The following is a 23,281-nucleotide window of genomic DNA, read 5'->3' on the forward strand; positions in this document are numbered from 1 at the left end:
TCAATGTAATATAATCTATGTGTATAGTTTACATCATATATACAAATCTAAAATTGTAACTAGAAAATTAATCAATTAGAATTTAAATTTCAAGCAAATTGTTTAATATATTTTTAAGTAATTGATTAACTAGCTGACTTACTCGTGTTAATTATGTAAGCCGCACAGATTTACATAATTAACACGAGTAAGTCTGCTAGTTAATCAATTACTTATATTCAAGTGTTAAAAGTAGTGTACGCAAGATTCAAAATGGAATATATTTTTAGTTAAGTGCACAGCAGCAGAAAAGTAATACTAAGTTAAGGTAAATTTGTGAAAATTATCTAGTATATCGGAAAAGAGTAAATTGATATGAGGAAAACGAAATGTATTATTAGCAGTATGTTCCCGAGTCTGATGTTCATAAGCCGAAGCTTTGCATCTAAGAGCAAAAATGGTGACCATGATACGGATTTCTCTTCTAAATATTATGGAGGATTTGTCCCCGTACAGAAACACATTAAGATATTATAATACTTATTTGTTCAATTCCATTCAATTCCTTCGATTGTGAACAGATAACGAAAAAATGTTCTTACTCTAGTTAACTGACAGCAGACAGTAAAACTATCAACTAATTGGTACCAAAAAGTCTGAAATTCGACATTATCTTCCATGCTCTTCTTGTAGTAAACAAATCACATTATTATTCATTACATGAGAATTGCAGGATACTATCCAATTTCTTCACTTCACTGAACAAAAAATAATTTCCTTAACACTATTAAATCTGATTTAAAATGAAGATTTCTTGAGTTTAATTGTGAACGAATTTTATATGAATTAGTAAAAATTAGTAATTTTTTTAGAATAACAACTGTGTTGAAGTATTATTTGAAAATATAACGGAATAATTTCTTGAAGACTATTATTATGATTTTAACATATATCTAGAAAATTATACGTACTTCATTAATGCTACATCTTTTTCCTCAACAGTTTCCTTTTAGGAACTGTAATTAATTGACTTACGGATTTTTATGCAATGGAGACTTTATTAAAAGAGTTATTTCATAGATAGTTAAATAATTAATATAATTACTGATATCTATTGTACTAGCCATATGAGCTACTGAACACATGGTTTTTGGCTAAAATATTTGATACTGTTTCTGTTGTTTATGACATGTGTAACATTTAACACACAGAACATTCATTTGAAATTCATCAGAACGTTCCAATTCTAAACCTATAATTAACGTGAAAGTTATTATTTTGTAATAGTAAAGAGATGATTACACCTTATGGTTTAATAAGGGTAATAACTTATACGGAATGGGTGAAGGCACAGATTATCGGGTAGTTTTAATATTCTAGATATTCTATATCCAAATACCATTACTTATACTCAAAAAGAGATAAGGTAGCAGTTTACCATTAACTGATGTAGTAGATATACCGGTAGCCTATAATTAGACTTCACGACATTCTACGAAAACATCTTGCATTTAAGTACTGTACAGAGAATTAAAAATTAAGTAATATTTATTAGAACTATTTTCATGTATTATTGGAGTAAGAAAGATGTTATGCTCAATATCAGTAATATCCACAATAATTGGAATATGGTACATGTATATAGATTGTAATTGACAATAATAATTTCTATGAGAATCCTAGTTAACCTTACTGAAAGTGATTTCCTGAAGTACAGTTGTTATGCTACTATATTTAATACGACGAAAGGACCATGTTATTGGCTAACATTCATTCCGAGAAATATAACGTATGTGATTTCCATGCTAAAAGCTGCATTAGTTATTTATTTATTTTCATATCTATTTCCAGATTTATATAATTATTAACTAGGTACCATTTTTCAAATTAATGATAAACATAAGTTTATTCGAATATCGTTTGAATGAAGTATATTATATAGTAAAAATCTTACTGTAATAATAAGCTTTTCTTTCCTTTTTTTCAGATATTGTTCTATGGAACTTTATGTGTTCTTTACGCTGCCAAAGAGTTATGCAAGGCATGTGTGACATTTTCAAATAAAATATTTATACTGGAATATGAATCAAACGTACTCTATACTACTCATACTTGATCACAATTAATCATAAATGAGGAATTAAATACCGTACTTATTATGTAATTTAGGACTTTTGAAAAATATAAAATGAATATATTTGTTTCTGGTCGGAGAAAATGCATGGTTTTTATATTTAGAATTAATGAATGAAATAGCCTACACAATTTTAAGAGCTGCATATATATGCAGTATTACGCCAGTTTTCCTTAATGTGTCAAAGCATTCTATTTCTTTAAAATGTTGAAAAATATTGGAAAACATGATATATTCATTTTATGGCCTTGATTATATATTTAAACTGTGATAAACTTTACAGTTAAATCTTGTCCATAATATTAAAAATTTATAATTACAAATAGAAATACATCCTCCTTTTGCCAAAACTTGTACTTTATTCCCGATCTTTTTCTTAACATGCTGTATGTAACTAAGATGCTGATTACCATCTCTGATACTGCCAATTTAATGTTCAAGATGCAGATATTCAACATTTATGAGATAATACAGTTAACACTTTATCATTGCGTTTCTTTGCATTTTACGCATATTTACAGTCCAATTATTTAGCTTTTCCAGGCACCACTTTGGCACGGAGTTGAGCTATAGTTGGTTGGCTCACAGGTTCTGTAGGTGATTCCGAGTCAGAACTTGTGCTCTGAAATGCCGGGATATTGGTGGTGGCTGGATCACTCTTGGTTACTCCACTTACCGATATGGTAACAGGTGTTTCCATTACCATTTCGTTGATGAGTTTCGCTATGGAGGACACCTTGACTGATGCTCCTTTTGTATCATTACCATTACCTGCATCAGCATTGTCAGTTTTCTGATTTTTTTCGTGGCCACTAGAGGCATCAGCTTCTTCATCTTCTAAGCTCGAATAACTTGCTGTTGTAGCATCTGAGTCAGATTCCGAAGACCCTGTGGGTTTTTCTTCACCATCACTACTAGAGTCATCGTTCCCACCTCCACTGTCCTCACTCCTGTCACTGTTGCTGCTGCTGTTGGATTCCTCCTGTTCCTCCACTGAAATCATACATTGGATACAATCAGAGATTTCAAGTAGGGGGAAGCAGGGAGGAGACAAATGAAGAGTCCACTGCAATGGATGTCATTTGGAATACATTTTTCAGGAGAAGCAATTGAAAGTTTGAAATGCCTAGCGCTTAAAGCTTAACGGTGATTTTCCAATCATTACTGGACAATGACTATCAGTGTTAATGCCATATAACTCTCTATGTACATTCCATATGTCTTAAGCTATGCATTGACAGTCTTGGTTCATTTTCGACAAGAAAGTGACATCCATCATTCTTGCAGTGGACTCTTCAAATGTTTCCCCCTCCCGAGTTCCAATTAAAAAAATCAACTGAGTAGTACCAGTACTACTAAAGAAAAAAGTGTGAGAAACTTTACTTTTAATATTGAAATATTTCAGTTTTATAAACGTCTAAGAAATAAAAGACTGTTCAAATGAAACCAAGGCTACTTTAGTGGCTGTTGCCTATTGTAAATAAAAATACATTTTTTTTTCTCTTCATTGAAATTAACATTTCTTTCTCAGTAAAATTATGTGCGTTCATTTGTTGCATCTATATCATATTAACAACAAATGCATGTAAATTTCGTATAATTAAGTAGGATAACAGATAAAACTACTCTTACTTATATCGTTATTTGAAATAATCAATCTTTATTGCCTAACAAAATATACAAAAAACAAGTTACATATCACTGTTTTTTTTATATATTTACTTTTTATATTAAAAACAGTGATATGTAGGGCTAGGATTTTGATGACCTATAAATCATGAAAAAATGTCCTAAAACAATGCATTTATGACCTAAAAATCTTTCAAAAATGCCTTTAAAATGCCCTAACAATTGATCTTACATAATTGGCTTAGTAGGAAAAGAGGTTTTGTACTACTTAATATTTCAGCTGGTCGGTCTTGGCTCTTCATGGGCTGTAGCGCCATGGATCTTCACTTTTAGTTTTCATGTAGTCTACCACAAGGCCACTCTTATCCGGAATTAGCAGGTGTAGAGGAGTCTATATTAAAGGGGTGGTTGGACTGTTCCATTACATGGGGTGTGCTACGTTAAAATGGCAATATTTGTGTAGAAAAACGATTAAAATATTATACAAAATAATGGGTATTAATGGACAAAATATGTAAAGAAAATAAGGAGATAAACATTATTTTACATTAATAATGGGGATTTATGGCCAAAATTAAATGAAAATGCCTAAAAATGACCGAATAAAACAAAAGATGCTCTTATAAGTTGAAACAGGCAAAAAATGCAAAAAAAAAATTCCCTAACAAAATGTCTTAAAACACTCAGTTTATCACATAACATATAAATACTAAAGCAGCTATGTTTCTGGCTTACTAGAAAAAAGATGCAATTTCATCAAAATCCTAGCCCTAATGATATGTAACTTGTTTTTCGTACATTTTGTTAAGCCATAAAGATTTATTATTTCAAATAACGATATAGGTAAGAGTAGTAATTGGCTTAGCGGATCATTAAAATCAAAATGAATTGTAAATTAAAAATTAAGATAAAACTAGGTCTATGTGTGTAAACTGGAAATACGTGATACAGTCATTGCGCATAGTGGCTGTGTAGTGCCCTAGAGCGGGTAGGTGGCGCCGTGGTACGGTGCCTTGTCAGTCTCTCGTCCCAGCAAGAGGCAGTTATGTGCATAGAATAGTACGTGCTACAAAATTCTGTCTGATGATCTGAACATGTCGCGTGTTACCCAGCACAGTGTGCCACGCATCCTGACGCAGGACCAACGTGATGATCGCATGACGATTTGTGGTGACCTGATCAGTAGTGCTGACGATGATCCGACGTTTCTCAACTGGATCATAACTGGAGACGAAACATGATGTTTCCTTTACGATCCGCAACTGAAGCGATAATCCGCCACCTGGAAAACGCCATTATCGCTACGACAGAAAAAACCACGACAAGACAGGTCAAAAGGCACGGTGATGCTTGAACTGTTTTTGATTCAAATGGAATTGTTCACATGGAATTCATCGCACAAGGGGCAACTGTAAAGAAGACCCGCTACAAGGAGATTCTTGGCCGTTTAACGATTCAATTCGTCGTAAGCGTCCTGAGCTTCGGCGTAGGAAGAATTGGCTGTTGCTACACGACAACGCCCTTGCACATCGCTCTGTCCTTGACCAAGAGGAACTTGCAGGGCAACAGTCGCCGTTTTGCCACACCCTCCGTACTCACCTGATCTCGCACCATGCGATTTTTTTCTCTTTCCCCGCATGAAAGCAATCCTAAGTGGGCTTAGATTTCATTCAGCCGAAGATGACTGCCACAAGAGAAGCCGCACGAGACCTTCCTGCCAACATCTTTCAGGGGTTCTTCTAGAAGCTATACCAACGTTGGCAGATGTGCATAGCGGCCAACGGCGACTATTTTGAGGGAGGATATGGATCTGTTGAAGTGTACGCCGTGTTACGCGGCATCTTGTGAGGCATCCAGATTCTTGTGGCTGCCTACTCTCCAGGCGTCAATCGCAGAACTTACTGAGTGTACCACGTATACTATAAAGTGGAATAAACTTGACCATAAAACAAAAAGAAATTAAGTCATGAATGACATCAGGCATATTTGTGACTTAAAATAATAAAAATTAGGCCTACTGGTACAGTAATTAAGAAATGGAGGAACAAGTAATGAACTTTAAAAGTATATTCAGTGCATCCGATAGGAGGGATTATACCATGCAATATACCCTATAAGATCTTCTCTAAGAAATCTTGCCCTCCACGAATAAAAACTGAAATCCACATGGTGCGGATACAGTTTTAAAATTAATAGTGTAATAATTACACTGTTACTACAACTAATGATTAATTTATAATTGCACTAACAAGGAAACTGTTAATGAGCTCATGTCGAAACCTCCTCTCAAATATTAACAATGTTAAATTTTCACGGTACATAGACAAATATAGAAAAAAATGATAACGGATACAGAATCGCGATATTTGCATGAATACATTGAATACGTCTTTGTTTCATTGTTTTATATTTCATTGAAAACTTATTACGTAAGTACAGTACAAAAAACAACGGATCAATATAAAAAACCCCTAAAATAAAACTAAGGAAAAACAAGTAAAAATCAAAATGAATTTTTTTTTTATTATTTGGGACACTATTTCTTTTTATTCACGTTGCTTATTCACTTGCAAATACAGGGACATCAATTTATTTTTACTTCAATTTTTATTGTACCTGATTTTTTGAATATACTTCACTCCCACCCCTTCTACTAATGAAGTTCAACCGTCCTCCACACAGATCCAAGACCTCATATACAGTCATAATAGCCTTACGGTCATAGTAAACAGTACGTTCCAAAAATATGTTCGCGTTTTCCAGTGATGAAAGAGCTTCCAATATTGAATCATTTTCGCACAGATACTGTCGTCCATTGCCTACGTCGCAGCCCGGTTTCCCCCACCTGCTTCTATTCGCCTCTCTGTAAAGGCTAATGACTGGGCTGTCTTAGCTCTTTTCTGAGAACATTAATTTCTGTTAGGAATTGGACGTCTACGTAATATTATACCCATACAATTGTTTAAAATAACTTAAATAAAAGGGCTTCGTTAAGTAATTAACTTTCACGTGATTTCCTCCCTTTCTACGACCCTGCGACATAACCACTTGGACGGACAGTAGATAGCATGTCTGAGTAATTTTGTATTTTCGGATCGGGCAGAAGTGAAGATTGAATTTACAGTACGTAAGGTACTCTTTTATAGAGTAGATACAGAATTATTTCAACATGAGTTACTGATACGAAGTACGAACCTGGTAATTGGAATTACGTACAATAGTCAATAGTGCGATAATATGCACATTAGAACTGAAGCCGTATCGAAATGAACTGCCACCATTTTAAAAAATGTGTTTAAATATCCATATTATGATTATTTTTCAACTTAACTTCGGTCTCTATAGTGTACATTAATGTGCTGTAGACAGTATAATATACACTGCATAATGAATACGTCCGCATGGACAGCTCAGTTTGTGAGTAAAAACACTCATTGTTAATACTGTACTGTATTTTGATTAAACAAAAACCTAATGAAATTGATCAAACTCAAAAGCGTGATATTTCCTAGTTTATGTAAATGGATGAACTACTTTTGTTCCCTCCTACACCTAGTAAAGTGATTTGTTTGTATTTTACGTCAGTATCATCGAACTCCAATCGTGGAAGGGAGTAGCAAACTGTGTTTCCGGGTCTCAATCCTTGATCCAAAGCTATAGCCAGGTTAATATTAAAAATGTCAGTAAAAATAAAATGATGTCCCTGTAGATTACGCATAGGTTTCCCATATGCTCCATAAAATACAGGAATGTCCCTTTCTCGCTAATGTGTCCTGTTGTCCCGAAAGAGATCTTGAACTTTGTGTTACGCTAAAACATTTTAGATTTTCTCATCAATTTGTACCTCAAATGAAGATCTATTCACGTAAAAAATTAGCTGTCCATACTAATAGTAGGCTTGTGAAGTTAAAGCTTGAATGAAAGATCGTTGTCCACCGCTGTGGAGTAACAGTTAGCATGTCTGAACGTGAAACGAGCGGGCACGGGTTCAAAGGTTCAAATTCTGGTTAATTTTTTTCCGTAATTTTCCCTCAACTCATTAAGAAAAAATACTTGGTAACTTTCGACGTTGGACCTTGGGCTCATTTCCTGGTATTACTACTTTCATTTCACTCAGACGCTAGATAACCATCGCAGATGATAAAGTGTCGTAAAATGAACCGATTAAAAAAAGATCGTAAAAATTGAGTAGCTCACGGCGTGGATCAGCAGAAGAAACGTTTAAGCAAAGGATATGAGAAACCAGCCACTACTTTTGTTCCAAATATCAAAATCAAAATAAATGTTTTTCAAATAGCTAACATCCTCCATTTCAAAGTCAATTAAAGACTAGTTAAATATAATTAATATGTTTTCGAGTCTATATTTTTTTGCCTATATGGTAACGAGTTTTTATTTTAGACGGTACGACGTACCTTCCCTTTACCAGCCCAACTACAGCACTGGAAACAGGTTCTGAGATTATGTGCTGCGAATTATGTATCATACAGAATGGAAACATTTCCAGCAGCTACTCTGTGGAGAATGAGTACTGGTACCGAATGTTAATAAGACAAAATATACTACGTAAGTTTTAATCCGGCGAAGCGCTGTGAGTTCGCGGATGCAAACAAAAGTATTTAATTACCCAATCTAACAGTTTGACATTGTTCTTGTCATCCATTAATTATCTCAATTTATATTATATAGATTAAAAATCCTTAATACATTTTATTGACTTATTAATATATTAATATTAATTATATCGAATTTCATCTTATTTCAGCCAAATTAGAATGCTGATATTCACCTCACAATAACACTCAACAACAACTATAGCATTTGGACATCTTCCGCAAATTAACCATGTAAGTTTCTATACACATAACACGTCATATGAATTGAATTTATTCTACACAACCTTTAATATCTCTTCATTTAAAGTTAAGCCGTTAACCTAACAATATATATTACTACTTAAATTGATGTAATAATATATCCATTTAATTTCAAATCTTCTTAATATGATTTCAGTCATAATATATATTATTTTAATGTACCGAAGTACATATGATATTTGCATGCAGATATTCTGCGATATTCATACGATCGTATGATGACGCAGAATATCTGCATGCAAATATCATATTGTGACAGCGACGTGAGATTCGAACTCACGACCAGCGTCCCGCAAGAGAGAAAATCGCGCGGAGCACTTTGGAATGGCGCGCGGCTGAGAGGGGAAAGGGCCAACGCGGCGAGAGAGTGGAGAGAGTTTGCGCGCGCATCTTCTGCTTGCCTAGAGAGGCCGAGAAATCCGTCGAAATGGAAGACTCGCGAATTCGAACTTTCGAGGCTACGTCGCTGTGGTTATAAATTACGGTCGCGAAGGAACGACAGCAGTTTTTCAGTTGATTAGTCAGCCAGTCAGTGAGAAAGCCAGAGCAAGCAAGCCAGTCTTGTGTACCGGAGTTCGACTCGAGTGTGCGTCCGCATCTGCGTCAGCATCCGAAGGCCTGAGTTCGAGTGCAGTGGACCGCAGTTGGAGGGACCTGAGTTCGAGTACAGTGAACTGTCTCTGGAGGTCTGTGGTTCGAGATACTGTGAACTCGAGTGACTGAGCTAGAAGAACTGTGAACTGAGAACTGATAGTTCTGATTTGTAAATAGTGCTTTGTAAATATTAGTTAAGATTAACAGTTCATTGTTGTTCGTACTAGTCCAAGTGAATTGTCATTGTCGTCGGTGGAGTGCTATAACGAATACTGTGTTAAGTGAAAATCCAATTGTTGACGAGAGCGTTTAAGGCGAATTGTAGAAAGGAATTATTGTTGTGGCGAATAAATTACATTGTTGTTACTAATAAAATTCACAATATGTACTTCGGTACATTAAATTAATAAACTAATATATATGATATGCGTAAATCACTTCGTGATTTAAGACGGCACTTATTCCGTCGGATCCCGGCCAACTAGTCACTCATATCGAGTGCACCTCAGCACATGTGTGGACTTCGGTCCTGCGTTCATAGACATCTATGACGTAGTGCAGAGGGCGGCCACTAGAGGGAACCCAAGAGTTGGAGCTTAATCTGAGACGATTCTAACCGGCGTCGGAGTTGTATCCGGTGTGGCTTAGTGGATAAAGCATCAGCACGTAGAGCTGAAAACCCGGGTTCAAATCCCGGCGCCGGAGAGAATTTTTCTCCGTTCCATTACTCTTTCATCGTTCAGTCATAATGTTATGATCTATTATCTTTAACAAACGCGTATTTCGACAATAAATTTCGATTCTAGCCTATTTAGTTTAATTACTTAACTATCCTAGATTGAAGATTATCGTCGGTCATAGTGCACGTTCAATTTCATGTTTTCAAAACATCAAAAGACAACCTAATACAGAAACATATTATCTGTTGTAAATATCATCTACAACAACTTTGATGAATTAAGGTTTCAAGGTATAATCTTAACTCATATATTATGGTTAACATACATCTTTTGGACACAGAAAAGGCGTGTAGTAACTGGATAATAAGAATATGGACACAAGCAAATCAGATAGTACAGATTAAAGACTGTAAGCATCTCTTCACATAGTATTTTACATGGATTTTTCAGTTTTATTTTTATATAGTGAATACCTGCAATTTTAAGTTATATATGTATATGCATTGTAATCACACGTTTGTGTTTTTAAATATTTGACAATAAGGGTACATTTACATAAGAAAAGAAATATTGATGTCCCAAACCATGTTGTTTTTACTATGTTTTATGTTTATTAATGTATATTGTATTTTGATTGTAGAGGCACATGTACTTATTTAGAGATGATATTGCAGCAAAAAAAGTTGTATCTGGTGATGTCGGCATGACCGACGAAAACGTTAATACAGTATTAAATTATGTAATATAAGGACTTGTACCTTACACATATAGAAAGTAAAGTCATTGACTAAAAATAAATCTTTGTATTGTATATCATAGGCTTTTCTGAAAAATTATTCAAAATGAATTGCAAAAGTACGCAAGCCTAGCGTAGAAGAGGGAACTGCCGCTGCTCAGCTGACAGAAACACTGGGAACGTTTCCTGCGACTCACTATATAAGCGGCAAAGAACTACATAGGCCTACACTCTTCTTCATAGCAGTTATGTTTTTAAGTATTTCTACTCCTCTTTCACTTTTTTGTGCCTTTTTTCTCTTATTGTTCTATGTACTTATAATTTTAGAAAACTGACATGAACTGTACTCACTCAGTTGCAGTTTCTCTACAATCAAAGGGTAGAATTCTTTGGCTGTAGCGTTATTGGGCTCATATTGCAGAACTATAACAAGACAAGAAAAATCACAATAAACATTAAGTACCGGTACATCGGATGATGAAAGGAATTCAATTTATTTTCAATCAATTTATTTTCAATCTGATACTAGATTCACAACTTCATAACTAATTATCAAGAAAAACTGTCAAGTAGTGATACAATTATCTCAAAGAACAAATTCTTTTACTTACTTAGTTTGCAGTATTTTAATGCTGTTTCATAATCCTTGAGCATGACTGCAGACAGGAACTGTAGAAGATTAATACACATTAGGATAGCTGTTTGTTGTTGTATTAGGAGAGTATACTGTACAAATTATGTGAATGAATATCTTTAATACATTTAAATATGAGTGGAGTGATTTCACCAAAAGACTTATCTACAAATGTTTTTGTAAACACAATAATATTTCCAACATGCAAATTTGAGCTACAATACATTTTCCTCAACAGTTGTCGAGTCAATACTTTTTTGGCCTACATTGACATTTAGGCAACAATATAGTTCGGCAATATTGTTGATAATTCCAATTACGTATTAAAAGTTACGCATCTGGTTAAATTTTCTGACAGAGAGTTGCAACATTTAGGCATCAATATAGTTTGGCAATATTGTCGATAATTGCAATTGGAAATTCATAGTTACAAATATGGTTCAACTTTCGGTTAGAGAGATACAGCATTCAGACAACAATACATTTTTGCAACGCACGCGCAATTACACGCACACACATACACACGTTCTGCCCGTGAGCAGGCAAACCTAGCATTCTCAAATCTTTCCTATTTTCTGCCTTTCTCTTTGTCTCCGCATATGATCCATATATTTTAATGTCGTCTATCATCTGATATCATCTTTTGCCCCGAACTATTTTCCCGTTCACCACTCCTTCCAGTGCATCCTTCAGTAGGCAGTTTTTTTCTCAGCTAGCGACCCAGTCAATTCCTTTTTCCCTTTCTTATCAGTTTCAGTACCATTCTTTCTTCACCCACTCTTTCCAACACAGCTTCATTTCTTATTCTGTCTATCCACTTCACACGCTCCATTCTTTTCCATACCCACATTTCAAATGCTTCTATTCGTTTCTCGTCATTTCGTCGTATGTCTATGTTTCTGCCCCATACAATGCCACACTCCATACAAAACATTTCACTACTCTCTTCCTTAGTTCTTTATCCAGAGGTCCGCGGAAGATGCTCCTTTTTCTATTAAAAGCTTCCTTTGCCATTGCTATCCTCCATTTGACATCCTGGCTGCAGGTCATGTTACTGCTTATAGTACATCCCAAGTATTTGCAGCCGTTCACTTGTTCTCCTGTCTCATTTAGAATTTGCAAGTTTACCTTCTTTATTTTTCTTGCGACAACTATGGTCTACGTCTTGTTTGCATTTATCTTCATCCAATACAGTCGATAATTGCAATTGCAAATCCATAGTTACAAATTTGGTTCAATTTTTGGATAGAGGTGCGATAAAATTTTTAAATGTACATATTCTCTATGGCCAGAATAGTTTCCACCACTAAAAGGAAGGAGGTATCATATTTAATGATAAAACACACGTTAGGTCAATAATACAGTGTTCATTGATTTGATGAAATACATTAAAGGTGATATGTTACAGTTGTATGAACACTAATAAGTACAATAAGTTTGTTGAAGATGTTAGTCAGACATGTTTCGGAGATGCTTCTCCATCTTCAGTGACTAATTACAACGACGATGTGGTTCAGTTGTTCGAACCGTGTACTTGCTTGGCTTAAAGGAGAGGAGTTAGCAGCATTACAGAAGCAAGGAAAATAAGACAAATACATCAGAATCTTAGCAAAATTATATTCAAACGCCACAGCGAAAATACAACTGGGACAAACACGGGAGGGAATTCAAGCTACAAAAAGGAGTAAGACAAGGAGACTCAATATCTCCCAAACTCTTCATATGTCTACTGAAATATGCAGAGTGTTCCCGGGCTGGTGTTACTAACTTTCAGGGATGATGGGGAAGGGCACACGTATCAATTTGAGATAAGGAACCCTGGTCCGGAAATGACTGAGTCGAAAGTTACAAGCAAAAATAGTTATGTGGAAATGAAATAATTTTATTCCTCTGTACACCTTATTTATGTATATTTATCTGTACATCTTACACATACTGTACTCATCTGACGTTGTTTACGTTGTCTACCTACAGTATTCCATTCAATGAGCTGTCTGAAGGATGGGGACATGAAACTACACTAAAGCAATGCAGATAGCGTAATGTGTAACGGACATGGTCGGTCCTGATATGCACGTCTGTAGACAGCAGTGTATGTGTACAAGTTGCAGTGTCCAGTCTATATCAGTCCTAGTGAAATGGAGGAATACACGAGAGCGGAATATGAAGACCTCATTTTCGAATACGGATGAGCCAATGGAAATAGTAGATAAGCTCACAGATTGTATCGGCCCAAGTAGGCCTACCCATGTAGGAGACATCCGGTCCATACCATCTTTCAACGACTGTTCCAAAGGTTAAGGGAAGGAGGGCACGTGGTACTAAATTACAATTTCATTTCCACACAGCTATTTTTGCTTGTAACTTTCGACTCAGTCATTTCCTGACCAAGGTTCCTGATCTCAAATTGATACATGTGCCCTTCCCCATCATCCCTGAAAGTTTGTAACACCAGCCCGAAAACACTCTGCATATTTCGGAAGATCACAAGAGACTACGGAATATGTATAGACTGGATAAAATTATCTCACTTGAGGTTTGCATACAAAAATCGTAGCTTCAAAAATTCAAGAATATCTTAAATTCCTTCTAGTACGATTATTATCCTCTTCTTTCGTGTGAGTCTGTCATCCTCTACTCTAACCAAATTTCTTATAATTTCTATATTTCCTTACCTAACTTGTATCCATTTTCCATTAGACTAACATCACAGCTTTAACTTAGGCAATTATATTATTGTCTGATGGAGGTTTGAGAAGCAAATCCTGTGATATTCTGTTTAAATGAAGCTCTGGGAAATGTTCTTTAGTGGCTTGTACTTTCAAATACTACCCAACTCTAAGTTTAATAACTGAAATTTAGTAGGCCTATTCACGGTAGATCTCAGTTATATTTGGGGCTTGAAGGAAATTATTTATTACAAGCCTCTCAGCTTTACTTCGCTCCTGCGGAAGCCTTCCTAATGATGTATCTCTCTTTAAAATCCATTCCGTCGGCCGGATTTAAACCCGTGAACCTCGAACTCAATGACGGGCATGGTAACCACAAGATCACCGAGGACGACATACAAGAAAAGAAATAACATCTGTAAACAGATACGGATTGGGAAGTAGAAGGCTTGATATGTTATAAAACTGATACAAACAATCGTATGTTTGTTTATAGGTAGGAGATGATTCATAACATGTAGCATCCACTCTAGGAGCAGATTAAGGACCTGAGAGTAAATTGTTTCCTTCCAAGTTACAGTTATCTATGTGTTCCAGGAACAATATATAATACTTATACTTTTAATGTACAGCTGTCAAAAAAAAGTGACCGCTCTCGTGAACTGCGAATATTTTCTAATCCACTTCGGATAACGGTGATGTTACATGATACATGCGCATATAGAAGCAGTTTCGGAACTAGAGTGTAAGCAGGAGTTATTCACATCTGTGTCTCGTAGAGCAGCGTAGTGTGTTCGCTTAATGATTCGAAAGTTGTGAGTTCGAGCCTTGTTGAAGTTATCATTTATACTCTGTTATCGTTCTTTAGCAATATAAATAATATTCAAGTTATCATTTATATTCTGTTATCGTTCTTTAGTGATGTAAATAATATAAAAGTTATCATTCATACTTTGTTATCGTTCTTTAGCTTTATAAATAATATTCAAGTTATCATTTTATTTTGTTATCGTTCTTTATCGATATAAATAATATTGAAGTTATCATTTATATTCTGTTATCGTTCTTAGCGTTATAAATAATATTTAAGTTATCATTTGTATTCTATTATCGTTATTTAGCTACAAAAATAATATTCGAGTTATCATTTTGTATTCTGTTATCGTTATTTAGCGAGAGAAATAACATTCAAGTTATCATTTATATTCTGTTATCGTTCTTTAGCGATGTAAGTAATATAAATTTGATGTTAGACTTGAGACAATATAGTTGCATAATACTAGTGTTCGTTTTTCTCTTCTTATATTATTACATTGTACTATCTTGTAATACAATAAAACGAAAAGGAGTAAAGAGTATTTGAACCTGAGTGTTGACATCCAAATTTCGACGTTTTTTCAACTGAGCTATGGGGGCACAAATAAAGAACCATATGCGGAAAATTGACGCAATCCCACTCCAAGATGTTCTGATGATTTGTGGAAGCTCGTTCAAAATGCCTGGAATGCCGTGGGTGAGAACTGAAAAGACTAGTCGATTCCATGCCCATTCGACTGCAAGATGTGATCGAGATGGGAAGAAGATGGACTAAATATTGAATCGTGGCTTTTTGTTTTGTTGTTTGAACTTTTAATTGTTTGAATTTTCTAAGGCAGACGCCAGTATGTTTGTTCTGTTTATGCCACGAAAGATATTTTTGTTGAGAATATAATATTTTTTTCTTTGCAACCATAATGCCATAATAAATGATGATAAAGTCATGGCATAATGCAGTCATGAACCTGATATTAATTACTAAAACAGACATAAAAGAGACAGGAGCAATTATATTTTCTCTCTCTTAAAAAAATCATAAAAAGCATGAGGTTGTGCTTGAACGCACGACCTCAAGAATACCAGCCCTAAACGCTACCATTACACTACAACAATAACACGGAGAACACTTTAATTATAACTGTAGATACCAGGCAACGTGGTCCAACAACATGTAACATTGCCTGTCTCCGAATTGTAGCGGAAATACCCGAAGGAAACTTATTTTCCAGAGAGGGGCCACTTTTTCTTTTGACACCTGTACGAAGGTACTAAAATTTAACTCCTTGCGTCTCGATGCATGCCCTGTCTACTTTCCCGTTCAAAGAAGAAATGTCTGTGGAGTTCGTCGTAAAATACGTATTTTCAGAGCATTTCAATGTTCTTGAAGTTGAGCAAACAATGGATTTCAGATGAACCCACAAATAAAATCAACTGAATTCAGATCAAAAAAGCATGTAGGCCAGATAACAGATCCTTCAAGACAAATACATTTTATTTGGAAATTGTTTATCGATAAAGTACTCGACAACTCGATTAATATGATGTCAGAGCACCATTATACGTGCGACAAATTATACGTTTTATTTCATCCAGTAAAACATTCTAACAACTGAAAATCGCAATAACGGATTCTCGTGTCACTCTCCAAACCAGATCAACAAGGCAAATCAAACTTTCGGAAAATGTTTCTGCCCATATTTTTATATTGAAATGTTATTCGCGTCTTGGTTCAACAAAAGCGTAGAAATATCCTTTGGCTGAATGATGAATATGGCCAGTCGATCGCAATTACGAGGCCATCCAGAAAGTAATTTTCCCTGGGGCCATTTACAGAAGGAAAATACAATTTCATGTAAAGATTTATTGGAACAGATACAGCAATTGTTGCACTATTTTTCAACATATTCCCTACTAGAAATGAGACATTTGTGAGTTCTAAGAGATAGACGGCTGTCACGCACTGGTTCCGATCCCATGGGGCAGACTCCTACGACATAAGGATATAAAACCTAGCTTGAGGGTTGGCGCAATAGATCGTAACAGATCGCAGTGCTGGACCATAGTGCCCCCCTCCCTAAATTCTATTCTATTCCAGGTCCTGGGTCAGTTCCTGGAGTAGATCCTAGGTCAGGGATAGACATAATGGAGGAGAGGTAAATGTGATCCAGTTCACTCCTTTCACAATATTTCGAACGTGTTTGTAGCACATGAACTTATTCTCTTCAACTAAGGGCTGTACAAAACTAATGCAGTATGTCATTATCTTAAACATTTCAAACCAAGTCAAGTATGTAATATAAGCATTCATATGGTAACTATAGCTTAGCATTCATTGTAAGTAATCACTTATAAGTAGAGTGCGAATTAACGGGGTTGGAGGGATTCCCCCCTGTTAAAAAGTTATCCCCTCTCTCATAAATTCATATTAACATCCATGCCAGGGATAACTTCTATCTTCCCCTCACAAAATAAATTTTATTATTTTAATACCAATATACTTTATAAAGTATAAAGTAAGCAAAGAAAATAATACTAATGTATTACCATCACCGGCAAGTGAACAACAATCAATAATTTAAAAATTAAATAATTTTTTTTATTTTAATACCAATATACTTTATAAAGTATAAAGTAAGCAAAGATAATAATATTGATGTATTACAATCACCGGCAAGCGAACAACAATCAATAATTTAAAAATTAAATAAATTTTATTATTTTAATACCAATATACTTTATAAAGTATAAAGTAAGCAAAGAAAATAATATTGATGTATTACTATCACCGGCAAGCTAACAACAATCAATAAATTACAAATTAAATAAATTTTATTATTTTAATACCGATATAATTTATAAAGTATAAAGTAAGCAAAGAAAATAATATTGATATATTATCATCACCGGCAAGCTAACAACAATCAATAACTTAAAAATTACACATCCTATCTTAAGCCTACTCATGGATATAATTATTATTATGATCAAGATGCAAGACAAGCAACTCAGTGCGACCAAGCGTTGAGCCGTATCGAATGAGAATAATAATAATAATTTTATGTATGGTATTCTCTGTCTAGGATTCTATCCCCCTCCCATCAGAAATCTTAATTTGCATCCTGATTATAAGCTTTATATCTCCTATACTGTTTGGTCAGGACGTGTTTGTCTATATTAGTATGAATACTATTACCACAGTCTACTATATACAGTCACGAAGCTTGAGTTTTGAGGGTGCTAGAAACAATAGACTGTGACGGTACTATTTTGCATTGTCTATAATGAGGCGATATTAGCGATCCTAGTGGTGAGCAACTATCTAATGTTTGCATATTTACTACGTATTGAGCTTCGCGACTGTATAGACTAGACTGTGCTATTACTACGTAAACGTCAAGCAGTTACGAGATGATAGGCTGTTAGACGTTTTGATCAGGTTCATTTGAGAAAAAAAAAATGTTCGCAGATATATGTGGATTCAAAGATTGCCAGCATCTGTAGCTGCGAAATTAATTAGTAATAAATAATTCATACAATCTCTTGCTGGTTTTATCTGGCATTTGAAAAAGAGTATTTTTTCTCTAAGACTCGTCTATGTGTTTTAAATGTAATAAATTGATCGGACTGCATTCTCAAGTAGTAGCGATTGTGAGTTGGCTTTTCCATTAACAAATTATTTTTATAGATTCTTGAAAACTTTCTCACTATTTCAACCTGCAGAAGAAATTATATTAAAATAATACATTACTTTACCGCATGTAACAACTATTTTATTAATATAAACCATTTTTAACAATCCTGTTTAAACTCCTACCTATAAGTTTATTTTTGCCAAAGTTCTTGCGTTCAAGATCGAAGTGTCGTTTGATATTATGTGTTATATAAATTTCAACTCAACAGTTGAGGCATTGAATTTTACCTTTAGAATAAGAACAAAATAGTCTTGTTCCAATGTTTCTTGGAAATTAAAACGAAACGTAAATTTATTCGCCAAATTCCACCACTTTACACACTATGGTACCGCGTTCAACCTCTGTTTGTTGTACGTACACGCGGACAGGTAGAATATTTGTGAAGTGAGAAATGAAGGGATGGTGTAGGCCTATACAGTGCCCGCGCTGGTAGATTGTGCCCATCCCTGTCCTAGGTAAATCGACAGAATATAACTTCACAAAATTAAAGGCTGATTCACAATAAACCGGGAATGAAAACGACAACGAGATCGAGAATGGAAATAATGTTAAAATAAGTGTATTTAAATGGGAGCATTCACAATTAACTATTGTGAATGCTCATATTTAAATACATATTTTATTTTAACATTATTTCCGTTCTCGATCTCGTTGTCGTTTTCATTCCCGGTTTATTGTGAACCAGCCTTAAGTACATTAATGAGTTAATCTATCAAGGGCTCATGAGTCTCTTAGAAGCATAATATGATAGGCTATAATTAGCAAACAGTATGTCCTATATATTGTAAACCTTATGCAGCTTACCTCAGCAAGAAATTCTGTTGGAGCAGAAGAGATAGACTCGTCAGCATCTGTGTATTCACTGAGGTCCTCTACACTGCTCCGCGGTGTGGTGGTAAGCCCCAGAGGAGGGTGTAGACCTCCCCCTGCATTGTGATGCTGATTATTATTCGTATTTTCATCACTGTTTTCATCTCCTTGTTCAGAGTCTGTGTTTACATGACTGGCTTCAAGATGATTTCCGTTGCTCTCTTGAGTTTTAACTGATGACGGTGTCTCCATTTTTAAATTTCAATGTGTGGAAAATTGACTTAGGAACTACATAATAATATTAATTCTGATTATGTTCATAATTCAATTCATTTTGTTTTGTGAAAGATGATACTTCAATGTTCAAGATCAGCTATGAAATTTGCGGCTGAAATTTAAAGAGGAAGCACTGTTATTGGATCTTGAAAACGGGAGCTTTAATAATTCTAAAAGTATGAGTAATTATTATTATTAATTAACACTGATATGTAAAACATGGTTGTCAAAAAGATATTGGTTTTATCACAAATATACACTAATGAATTTCACAGTTTAGTTTACTGATATCTTGAGAAATGGAGTGATTTTGATATTACACATTATAACATGATTGACATTCTTGCCTCATTAACGTATAAAAAACTATAACAACTATAATAATATATTACATACTTAATTATTACGCTTCAACAGAGCTTTGACTACCACATTGTTTGATTTCTATAGAAACGTGTATTCTAATTATCTTTTCAATGAGATAAATTTAAACGAAATTATCTGCCCTCAATGAGGGTGACCATAAAGATCCAGAATAAAAGCACTACAGAATAATTTAGACAGACAGAAATTGTTTAGTAAAAATCCAGAGAAATGCAAACCCAATAGAATCATCAATGGCCAAATCTTTTAAAATTGAAAGAATTTAAACTTTTTATTTATTTATTTATTTATTTATTTATTTATTTATTTAATACTTTACACTTGAGCTACATTAGGCATTGCAGCCCGAAAGAGCAGAATCTCGTGCTCGGGCTCAGTTCAGATCAGTGATACAAAATATATCACAAAATTAAGAGAGTTCATTGAGCACAATAACATTATGGTAAAATACATACAGCATGTAATAATAGGGTCTATATGCAAATAGAAAATACAAAAGTACATGAATATTAGAGTATCAATTTTTAATTCAATTAGCTTAAACAATTAAATAATTAATCTGATTTGTTTCTTAAATCTATGTGTGTTAAGTGTACTTAGGTCAGGGTAAGCTCTAATTAATGCATTATATATTTTGGGTCCAAAATTCATGCTGTGTTTTAACCCAGCACTTGTGTGGTATTTGGGAGTATTTAGAAAGAAACTGTAGTTTTGTCTCGTATGGTATTCATGAGGATCAAATTTAAATTTATTGTGATTTTTATGGAAGTAAATTAGCAATGTTTGTTTACAAATTTGTTCTAGATTTGATACACCAAATTCCTGAAAAATTAATTTTGTTGGGTAATCAAAAGGTTTATACAGACAAATTTTGATCATTCTTTTTTGGAGCAAATTTAAAGGATGGAGAGTCGATTTTGCCATTCCTTCCCAACATAATATACCATACTGAGCTATTTTAGGCTATTAATTCCAAATAATTAAGTACTAACTTAATTCTAATATTAATTTTGACAGTAAAACGTGACCATAGTCTGAATAGAAATGGGGCATAATCGAACTAAGAAGGTGGGGGGGTATTATGTTATACCTTTCAACTTATTTATAGTATCACAATGATTATTACAAAGGAAATTCGATCATAGAAGTAATTTTAATATTTAATTATTTAGGAAAATATTCTAACAGCTGTTAAAGGTGTAACTCTATGTTGTGTGTATGCATAGCTACAAGTGGAACAGAATTATCGTCTTCATCAAAACACTGAATTCACACTTACCGCGTAACAAAGAATTTTCACGATATTACGATTAGATTTATGTTAGTAGCTATTCATATGCTACATGTGTATTGTAAGCACAATCTTAGTTATTTACGTCAGTTTTAAAGAGACATGGATACTAGCTTTCTTCCTACCTGTTTGAGTATTGATGATGATGCAATCAGATTCTTCTGATGTAAGCTCTATTTCAACATCGCAATATCTTCAGGAGCATTGTATCCCGCTGTAGATTGGTCGCAACAATCCGAAAACGTTCTTCCATGTTAGATTCTGGACTCTGAACGTCGACCATACGTGGACACTTATGTTAGATCGATTGACGCCTCACGACTTCCGAGAGGCTAGCGAGCGTGTTTCTTTCATTGTTGCGTTAGCGCATTTAAGGGGAGGAGATCGCATGATTTCACGAAAACACAAGTTATAAGTGACCTCACTTGACCCGACATGCACGTATACTCACTCACTATGTACAGTGAGAGCTGGTCCGGGTTTTACAAAACTCTGTCGCTTGATATTTCACAGGGAAAAAGGAGTCGCAAAACCCAGTGGTAAGGTAATCAATACCCCTTGCTCGCTTACTCACTCTCGCGTCTGCTTTCTCACTCGCTGGATGGCAGCAATGTGCTAGAACCTGCTATTTCAAAAACCGTAATTCGCATGTTGTTTCAAGTCGATCCTAAAAAGAATAATAAACTCTTACTTGAAGTTGTAAAATATTTTATTGCACTCTCACAGTCAATAGCTAATATTTCCGCTTACCGATTTCGGCTCGTACTAATAGAATACTCGCATATTTACGTTAAAAATGATGGAACATATATTTATCTTTACTCAATTCAAGATCGAAAATTATATTCCTCTTTCATAGTTTTTACAAATAAAATAAGAATAAATTATACGTACCTATAAAGATGAACGTTCATTTCTGACTGATAAATAAACTGACAATACAAACTGATAACTTTAAACTAAGTTTCGTCAGAATTAATTCCACGAGAGACAACATTTTCATGTAACGTACCTTCGCAAATATTTGGAATGTTTTATTTTTCTGCCTAATTTAAATCACTTGCCGCCTTGATAGTTCAGTTGTCAGAGCACTGGCTTACTATTAAATATGTTAATGCAATAGTGACCAACTCATGTGCTCTTACGGCTCAGTGTGTGCACTAGCGAGCAAGAAAGAGAAACGTTGGGGTGATAATTATGTGTGCGTTACGAGCCGTGTGTTATTGCTCGCACTCGTAATTAGTGCTGCTTATGATCAGGTTTTTCTCCGGAGCAGTTGTTTGCGCGCTTTCATTCGGAGGCCTCCGGTTACCTCCGATTGATGCAGCGCAGGTTGTATATGTGCTGTGGCGCAGACATACACTTTCCGCTGAGCATTCCTTTAATCGAATCAGGTAGTGTTTCGAGTCCGCTGACGTCCGCGTATCTTTTAAAATAAGTTGTAATTTGTTGTTGTTTATTCTCTCTTTTATGTTTATCTCTCTCTCTTTCTTCGGCTCTTTTTTTTCTTGTTTTGTTTGAAGTGCTACGTTAGCTGACAGATTTTTTTTTCTAGTTTTGAAATTCATAGTATATGTGAAAAGGTTATTAGTTTTATGTCATTGATCAAATTAATAACATTAAAACTAACTGCAAAAGTAACGCAGAAGTAAAGCTTTTCGGTAGTTAATGTAAACATTTGTAGTTCTCCTGGAAACACTCGTTTATTCGCAAACAGTTTTTATCAATTATTATTCTAATCGGTTTAGTTTAACGTAAAATATGTGAAGGGAGTTTCAGAATGGAACAAAAGAAACGTGTACTATCAATGACTTAAAGTTTACTGTCCAAAATAATTTATTCAGATTCTTCATCGGACAGGATTGTGATCATTGTGTTATTGTGCGCCACTATTTCCCTGTAATAAAAATATAAGCGGATGTCAATTTAAGGATAATTGGAATTATATTATTACCACACATTTCTTTAGTTTCATTCAGGAATTCAATATTTTAATCTAAACAGTAAACTATAACTCAAGTTGTCTAAACAGTAAAATATAACTCAAGTTGTCTTTTAAATATTTCGTTTTTCGTTTTTA

At 34.6% G+C, this 23,281-nt stretch overlaps 1 protein-coding gene across 1 annotated transcript; it reads right to left on the minus strand.

Annotated features, from left to right (window-relative positions):
• Positions 1-709: 709 nt before the first annotated feature.
• On the minus strand, positions 710-21,729 carry LOC138694740 (uncharacterized). The gene is made up of 5 exons (XM_069818744.1): positions 21,327-21,729; positions 19,245-19,638; positions 11,241-11,298; positions 10,981-11,052; positions 710-3,106 (listed from the first exon to the last, which is right to left on the minus strand). Exons 2-5 carry the CDS (start codon positions 19,500-19,502, stop codon positions 2,640-2,642), a joined length of 855 nt encoding a protein of 284 aa, XP_069674845.1. The 5' UTR covers positions 19,503-19,638; positions 21,327-21,729; the 3' UTR covers positions 710-2,639.
• Between the last annotated feature and the right edge of the window lie 1,552 nt (positions 21,730-23,281).

The sequence above is a fragment of the Periplaneta americana genome, chromosome 2, assembly GCF_040183065.1.
Source record: "Periplaneta americana isolate PAMFEO1 chromosome 2, P.americana_PAMFEO1_priV1, whole genome shotgun sequence".
NCBI lineage: Eukaryota > Metazoa > Arthropoda > Insecta > Blattodea > Blattidae > Periplaneta > Periplaneta americana.